This window comes from Sinocyclocheilus rhinocerous, unplaced genomic scaffold (genome assembly GCF_001515625.1).
Source record: "Sinocyclocheilus rhinocerous isolate Xijiao unplaced genomic scaffold, SAMN03320098_v1.1 scaffold65, whole genome shotgun sequence".
Classification (NCBI taxonomy): domain Eukaryota; kingdom Metazoa; phylum Chordata; class Actinopteri; order Cypriniformes; family Cyprinidae; genus Sinocyclocheilus; species Sinocyclocheilus rhinocerous.
This window is the reverse complement of record NW_015662000.1, coordinates 1,409,063-1,417,894: the sequence shown is the minus strand read 5'-3', so window position 1 is coordinate 1,417,894 and position 8,832 is coordinate 1,409,063. Positions and strand designations below refer to the sequence as shown.

Below are 8,832 nucleotides of genomic sequence, written 5' to 3'. Positions count from 1 at the left end.
TCCCCCCCCCCCCCCCCCAGTGGGAGAAAAACAGAAATAGAGGAGGAGCTGGGGAGGTGGAGGGATGCCGGAGAATTGATGCTGTGACGGTGCAATGAGAGCTGCTTATATATAGACTCGTAATGATGATTGACAGGACTGAATGACTAGGCTCCTCCCGAACCTACGTTTGGAACTTCATTTTTTTTTCTCCATCACCACATCCTCTTTGGAGCTTTGTAAAATTAAACCTAGCTTAAGCGTAAGCGTAAAATTCTACAAAAGCACATGAAATACCTCGTTGTATGTTTGGATAAACTGTTTGAAAATGCTTATGGTAGAATCCATGTAACAATCCTCACAGACCGATAGACAGCTTACACAACTAATGATGATGTGGACAAGTCGTTGCGCGCTAAACTCCAGTCGCTAGATGGCAGCGAGCACGTCAACTGTGCGCAGGAGTTGGGAGCGAGCGCGCATGCGTCACTCTTAACGCTGCGTCAGTCTTTCCGCTGTTAAATCTACGTGGCTTCACACACAGCGGAGTCAGTTTGTTACTTGCTGCCGAACCACTGCTTCGTCCTTTGATTTGTCAACACAGGTAAGCTTCTTTTCGTCGACTTTGCGTGTGTAGTAGTCTATACTGGTATAACGTAAATAATGCAGTTTTAAAATAAGGTTATAATACGGTTCTGTGTCTTACTGAGGACGTGTCTGCTGTGATCGGTGAGTTTGAGCGTAAACACTGTTTCTAACTGATCCGATATTACCACTTTCTTAGTCTGAGTTAAAAATGCTTAACATTTAGATGCTTATGTTCAATTATCAATTTAGAAATGGTTATCAAAGTCCTTTGCAAGTGTTTTTATTTAGTGTAACGTAAAGTGCGCAGCATGCAGGCTAACAGTGCTAGTTAGCCAATCTGTAGATTATAGTCATTGGTCACTAAAGATTTGTTAGCTAGTTAACAAAGTTATGGGTTTAACAACTGGCACCTTTTAATAATATATTTTAAAAACTAGCTTTTGAGTAGATGGGATTGGATTCCAGATGCTTGGGTTTTGGGTGAAGGGTATCTGGGTCTAATAAATTCATACGTAGTGAAACCTGTATAAAGCATCTACGTTAACTGGTTTCTGTGAAATGTTCTTTTTCCTGTGAGATGCAGAGGTCTGGTTGTGATTCGTGTTTTGTTCTCTGATGAGGATGTTTAGTGTTTGTAGTTCACATTTGGGAGTTAAAATGTTCTGATCTGTTCTCTCTCCAGCCTCTCATCAGGATGGATCAGATCATGCAGTTCGTGGAGCCCAGCAGGCAGTTCGTCAAGGACTCCATCAGACTCGTGAAAAGATGCACAAAGCCAGATAGAAAAGGTAATTCCAGTCTTTTGTCGTTTTAATTCAAAGAATTGATAAGCATAAAGAAACTTCAGGAGTACTGATGCTAGTTATGTATGAAAGTCTACATTTTATTAAGTTCTCTTGAGCTGAATGCAGATGAATTGTTTGTGATAAAGATATTGGCTGTGGAAAAGATGATATAAGAGAAAAATCTAATAAATAGACAGCCGTTTCAGGGGAAAATGGTGTGAAAGTAATGTTTGTAAGAGAAAATAAAAATGGAATATTTCTAAACCTATTTTATTTGACTGTTTATTTTGAGAGCATATTTAACATTGCATGTACTTAAATCTGTTTCACATTTATGATAAAATAGAAATATTTTTTTTAAATTTCCTGCTCTCTAGAATTCCAAAAGATTGCCATGGCAACAGCAATTGGATTTGCCATTATGGGCTTTATTGGATTCTTTGTCAAACTCATCCACATCCCCATCAACAACATCATTGTGTAAGTAATCCACAAAAACACACAATTAACATTGTATTTCAGCCTTTTATTGCGAGTAATATGAAAAAAAAACATTGATTACATGAACATGATACAGTCTAATACTACAGTGCATATAAAATTGTGCAAATTGCCTTTTGAACAGACATTTTGTTTCATTCAGTCTTTGATTTGATTTAGTCTTTGATTAAATCTAGTCTTTGATTAAATCATGATTGTTTGTCTTTTGTTAACAGCGGTGGTTGAATCAGCTGCATTGTGAGGCCAAACAGACCTTCGGCTGCCTGAAACTGTTGGATGATGTACTGAATGCGGAAATTTGTATAAATCATGTTTTTTGTGCGCGTTAACATTTATATTTGGCTGTGTTAATAAATCAAAGGTTACACTACTCGTTGTCTTCATTAATAAAAGGCTGTTAGTGCTGAGGAAAAGGCACATTTTAAAGGCTTTGGTGCTTTGTTCACAGTGGTTTAATTCCCATGCTCCATAGAAGTGGCTTGTCTGTGGTGACAGTAACAGGTTTTCTGCCTCCTTTGGGGTCGTTGTCCTCGTAAGTGTTGGATGTGCTTACAAGCTGTCCAAAAGCCAAAACTTGATTGTCTATAAAAAGGGGACAAAAGGTAATAAGTAGAGTTTTATGGACATTCCAAACCGCTAAAAAGGAATCGTTTAGCATTACGTCCATTGCTCACCAATGGATCCTCTGCAGTGAATGGGTGCCGTCAGAATGAGAGTTCAAACAGATGATAAAAACATCACAATGCACAAATAATTTATATTACTTTAGTCCATCAATTAATGCATTGTGAAGTCAAAAGCTACATATATGTAAGAAACAAATCCATTATTAAGAAACACTGCTTCCAGCTAAAATGTGAGTCCTTTATCCATACTATTGCTTTCTCTAGCAAAAAGTCTTATCCGAATCCGGAAATACGCACTAATCAAACACCATTTACAAGTGAAAAACAATCCAAAAACCGTTTTAAACAAATTGAAAACGAGCAAAAAATGTAAATAATAAAAAATAAATGGTCTAAACAAAATGAGTGGATTTTGATGTGAAAGAACTACTTTTTACTGGAGGAAGCTTTATGTATTATAGACTGGTATTTTGACCAGAAGCGATGGTTTAAAGTTAAAACATTTTGATGGATTTGATTCTTATAAATGCTTTTCACTTCACAAGACTTTAATTGATGGACTGGAGTCATGTGGATTACTTGTGGTATGTTGTGATGTTTTTATCTTCTGTTTGGACTCTCATTCTGACGGCACCCATTCACTGCAGAGGAACCATTGGTGAGCAAGTGCTGTAATGCTGCATTTCTCCAAATCTGTTCAGATGAAGAAATAAACTACATTTTGGATCGCCTGAGGGTGAATAAATTTAATTTTTGGGTGAACTATTCCTTTAGGGTACTTCATGATTGAGGATTTTCATGCATTTAAGGTGCAAAGAAGGGTGAGAAATGAAGGGGATAAGAAAAAAATGCCACCAAAGTGTCCAAGTAACCACCAAAAGCTGTGAATACACCGCCTCCGCCTGCTGTAGTTTTAATTAAATTGGCCACCCGAGGCTTCTCGCCAAACCCGCCAGGGGTGCTTGTGGAAATGTTCTAATGAGTGAAGCGGGACAGAACATGCCCTCGCATAACCTGGTGGGAACGACACTGTTTTCTCTGTCTCTGGCTCTCTCATTCAGTTTAACTGCTCACTGGAAACCCCGAGCAGCAGCGGTGCTGTAATCTGGATGCCAGACAGAGTTCAATGGCTCTCACTTCAATGGCCCAGCCATCCAGCAACAAAAGCGTACATTTCTCTTGATCACTGAGCATGCTATTCCCTTCCGAGAGACCCAGGTGCCACTCAGAAAGGAGTTATACCTGTTAGCTGGAATGTGACCCAATTAAGAATTTCGGTGGTCCCTTATAACATCAGACACACTTGACTGAAGTCATTTGTGTGAGGCCACTGAAGTGGAGAAGAGAGTTTATTATTTGGAGCACCAGACTGGTTAACGTTGTGGTTTTGTACTCTTCTGCAACAGGTTTTCATGAGAAACTATTTAGTCAAACTTTAAAATTAAAACTTGTTTTTCATATCTTTAGTAAGATACTTTTCAAGTTAGTCTCTCCTGAGCCTATACTGACCCCCAGTGGCGATTTTTCTTTTATGCCAAAATCATTAGGATATTACCGTATTGTCCCGAATATAAGACGACCCTGATTATAAGACGACCCCCCTTTTTCCAGATGTACCTTTTGGAAAAAGGCTTTTTAAAAAACAAATCTTGTTTTTTCTCAGTAAAACACATTTTGTCTTCAATTATTTTCATATTGCATATTTTTCCTTTTTTTTAATTTTTAATTTTCAAGATATTAAGTAAAGATCATGTTCCATGAAGATATTTTGTAAATTTCCTACTGTAAATATATCAAAACTTATTTTTGATTAGTAATATCCATTGCTAAGAACATCAACATTGTCATTTGGACAACTTTAAAGGTGATTTTCTCAATATTCTTATTTTTGTTAATTTATTTTCAAATAGTTGTATCTCAACAAATCATACATCAATGGAACGCTTATTTATTCAGCTTTCATATTATGTGAACTTGTAAAAAAAATGGACCCTTATGACTGGTCGGTCGGTCGGTATATTTTATACATCATAGCTATGACAGGAAACACTGGAATCTAACAATGCCTTAGAAAAAAACTGTTAATCTTAAAAAAATAAAGCATATACATAAACCCTATAGGAAATATAAGAGTTATCGGATAAGCATGTTATAAACTACTGAAACATTGGCGTTTCATATTTTAAAGCAGTCACTGCAATTTATGAAAGAACTCAATTAAATCTGTATGTAGGAGTGTGTAAAAAATCTGATGTAACCCCATTTGTAATCCTTAACATTTTCATAAGTAACTGTAATTTAATTACAATATTTTTCTTAGTAACTTTAACTGTAACTGATTTACTTTTATTTTGTAATTAAATTACGTAATTCCGTTACATGTAACTAGTTACTCCCCAACACTGCACACACACACACAGAGAGAGAGAGAGAGAGAGAGCGAGTACACCAAACTTAAGTCAAAACTGACTGAAAAATGACATTTAATAAAGTCTAAGTTATAAAGTCATTCAGAATGTTTCCTAAACACAAATGTATTTAAACAAACTCTCCCTATCAGAATTCATACCCAGAATCCTTTAATTGCCTATGCTGAGGAAGACTTAATTTCACCGAACAGTAAATAACGTTACGCATAAAAATTAAACACATGAAAATATATTTCCCCTAAAATATGATCCAGTCGAAGCAAGAGAAAACGAAGTAAACAAGGCAATAGCTGACGCTAGATGAGCTGTTTTACTCTGAGGCTACTGAACAAACTTCAAAGTCTGAAGACATATCACCGGACTTCGAAGGCAGCATGACAAGAGGAAAAACACGCGGAGACGACTGACTTTGGTCTGTCACTAGCGATGAACTGCTCACAATGGCCTCCTCCAGTTAATCACGCATGTCACACTGATAATTAAGTCAATTTCAAGCAAACAATAGATGTAGAGATCGAAACATTGATCACCTTGACTAAACTTCGCAATTAACTTACCGCCCCCCGGTTGTTGCTCTTTAACAGACGCATATTTAGTGAGTAAAGAAGAAATACGTTTCATCAAACAGACCTTAAGCAGTGTCTGCTCACATCTTGCAGTTCACGATTTGACCAGTGGTGGCGACAAAGCACTGTGAGATGCGATGCGTGTCGCGTCTGAGTTGATCATTTTCAGAAATACATGCAAGCTGGCCTCTTTCAAAATGCTGAAGATAAGAGCCTAGTATTATACACCTTTTCTTATGTTTTACCATAAATTTAAGCATTTTCAAACAGCAGTATCTGAAAGGCATATGAGATGCATTATTGTGTAAATAACCTGTCAAGAACACATTTTTCTTAAGATCATTAAGCCTATTAGGGCCAGTCCTTTTTTTGTGTTATGACAACTTGCTTTACAGTTCCCATAACCTGAATTAAAATTAAATGGATAAATAAATCAAATAAAGTAAAAATAAATGATAAGCTCTCGTTTCCTAAATTATAATCTATATATTTATACAGATAAAATATTATTTAATAAAATATATACATTATATATATATATATTATTAAAGAATTTAATCTATACTTTAAATATAGATTCAAGTATATTAATATGTATTTGTACTGTGTATATCTTTATGTATATATAAATACACACGTATATATTATGAAATATTTACGTGTGTATATATATTTGAATTATATTATATATAAATATATATTACACAAACTTAAATATTTACATATATGCATGTGCATTTATATATATACATATATAAGAAATATGTACATGCAAATATATATATATATGAATATATTCATATTAACATATGATTTATATTATATATAAATATATATATTACATATATTAAATATATACATGTATATGTGTATTTATATATACATATAAATATATGCTTTACATATATTATGTAAACAAAAACTTTTATTGTGGATGCTGTAAATCACGATTAATCAGTTTGACAGCCCTAATATTTATATAATATAATTTATAGAATATATTTATAAATAATTCATAAAATAGTACTGAAAATATCTACTCATGAATAATATATTCATAATCAATATTATGTAATGTTTATATAAAAAGCCTATTTTAAGTACAATGATTTTTCATCATGACAATTTACCTCCCAATTCAACTATCTATCTATCTATCTATCTATCTATTTTCAAAGTGGTAGGTCAATAATAGTATACTCTATATAATACACTGATATACTGTAATGCATTGTAAGCCTGTGGTAGCCTACAAGATATCCGAAATGAACCGTGTGAAATTCAACAGCAAGAGGGACGTCGTCAGATCAGCATTCTTTATCAAAGAAGCGGTTTAATGAGATCCCTGACCTCTCAATGTTTTCAGCATCAAAAGTATGCTGACGAGCAACAGTGTGAAGCCGATGACTCTGATAGTGGACACTCAGATGAAGAGTGTGCTGTGGAGGAATGTGTGGCAGCAGATGTGTGGACAGATGGGCCTTGAGGCAGAGCACACAGACACGAGCAGAAACGCTCAGCCTCCACTCCAACACATTACAGCAGCTTCATGGAAACCTCTTCATGCAGACACATACAGGAATACAAACAGATATGCATGCAGTGGTGGAGAGGCTGATGTGCAAATTAATATTGATCTGCTTTCCTTACAGTGGACCGTAAAGGATTCCTGTAGACTTAACATAAAATCTATCATCTATTTTGTTGAAATGTATGCACCCAAATAAATGATCACTCTCAAAATAGTCTATATAATTTTTAGTGTTTCCTAGCATGTTTCTTTGCAGATGCTATAGTATTCTGTGGTTTTCTAAAAACTACTGTGTAATATTTTTCAGCATCATTACTCCAGTCTTCAGCGTCACATGATCCTTCAGAAATCATTCTAATATGCTGATTTGCTGCTCAAGAAACAGCTCTTATTATAATCAATGTTGAAAACAGTTGTTCTGCTTAATATTTTTGTGGAAACCATTGTATTTTTTTTTCAGGATCCTTTGATGAATAGAATTTTCACTTTTCAAACTTTTGACTGGCACTCAAGTCTCTATGATATTGTCTTCCCCAGGTACATCTCAGGTACCTCCTTCAATTCAAGTCTATAACTATAACTATATATATATTATATACTTTATTATTTTTCTTTTTTTATCATCCACTAGGTAAAAAGTGTAATAGGCTAGAAAAGTAATATCACACCTCAACAAGCCAGATAATTTGAAGTATCATTCATATCTGTCACACAAACTGTGCAGGTCAAGTTAGTTTTCAAATCCTTAACCCTAAGAATGAGCAATAGTAGTGATGACAGCCTTAGCACACAACAAAAATAAGCTTTTAAAGGAATAGTTCACCCAAAAATGAAAATATAATTAACCATTTACTCACCCTCAGGCCATCCAAGATGTACATGAGTTTGTTTCTTTATTGAAACAGGTTCTGAGAAATTTAGCATTACATCACTTTCTCACCATAGATCTCTCACCCTCAGGCCATCCAAGATGTACATGAGTTTGTTTCTTCATTGAAACAGGTTCTGAGAAATTTAGCATTACATCACTTTCTCACCATAGATCTACTGCGGTGAATGGGTGCCATCAGAATGAGAGTCCAAACATTGAAGTATCATTCATATCTGTCACACAAACTGTGCAGGTCAAGTTAGTTTTCAAATCCTTAACCCTAAGAATGAGCAATAGTAGTGATGACAGCCTTAGCACACAACAAAAATAAGCTTTTAAAGGAATAGTTCACCCAAAAATGAAAATATAATTAACCATTTACTCACCCTCAGGCCATCCAAGATGTACATGAGTTTGTTTCTTTATTGAAACAGGTTCTGAGAAATTTAGCATTACATCACTTTCTCACCATAGATCTACTGCGGTGAATGGGTGCCGTCAGAATGAGAGTCCAAACAGCTGATAAAAAAATCACAATAATCCACAAGTAATCCGCACAACTCCAGTCCATAAATTAATGTCTAGCCTAAGAAACAAATCCATCAAGATGTTTTTAACTTCAAACCATTGCTTCCAGTTATATATAATATTTCTTTCTCCAATGAAAAAGTTGTCTGGTCTGAATCAGGAGCAAAATATGGACAGATCAAGCACCGTTTACGAGTGAAAACCATCCAAAACATACAGCGGGTAAAATAAGCATTGAACGTGTCACCATTTTTCTCAGTAAATATATTTCTAAAGCTGCTGTTGACATGAAATTTTCACCAGATGTGAGATGGTCCTCACTGCAGAACACAAGATCCAGGGGGCGAGGTTGGATCCAGATACAACCCCTCCCACCTTACAAATACCTAAACCCACCCATCTCCACCCCTAAATCTACCCATCTCCAT

At 35.3% G+C, this 8,832-nt stretch overlaps 2 protein-coding genes across 5 annotated transcripts in view; one reads left to right on the top strand and one right to left on the bottom strand.

Annotated features, from left to right (window-relative positions):
- The first annotated feature begins 469 nt into the window (after window positions 1-469).
- On the top strand, window positions 470-2,223 carry sec61g (SEC61 translocon subunit gamma). The gene is made up of 4 exons (XM_016537039.1): window positions 470-583; window positions 1,250-1,355; window positions 1,730-1,832; window positions 2,069-2,223. Exons 2-4 carry the CDS (start codon window positions 1,262-1,264, stop codon window positions 2,076-2,078), a joined length of 207 nt encoding a protein of 68 aa, XP_016392525.1. The 5' UTR covers window positions 470-583; window positions 1,250-1,261; the 3' UTR covers window positions 2,079-2,223.
- A 49-nt stretch (window positions 2,224-2,272) lies between these two features.
- The window catches only part of tpk1 (thiamin pyrophosphokinase 1), a 101,407-nt gene continuing 94,847 nt past the window's right edge, over window positions 2,273-8,832 (bottom strand). For all 4 annotated transcript variants that reach the window (XM_016537038.1, XM_016537035.1, XM_016537037.1 and 1 more), the window contains one exon: window positions 2,273-2,435. In XM_016537038.1, the coding sequence (XP_016392524.1) occupies window positions 2,296-2,435 (140 nt within the window). In that variant the 3' untranslated portion in view covers window positions 2,273-2,295. The remainder of the gene's footprint in view (window positions 2,436-8,832) is intronic.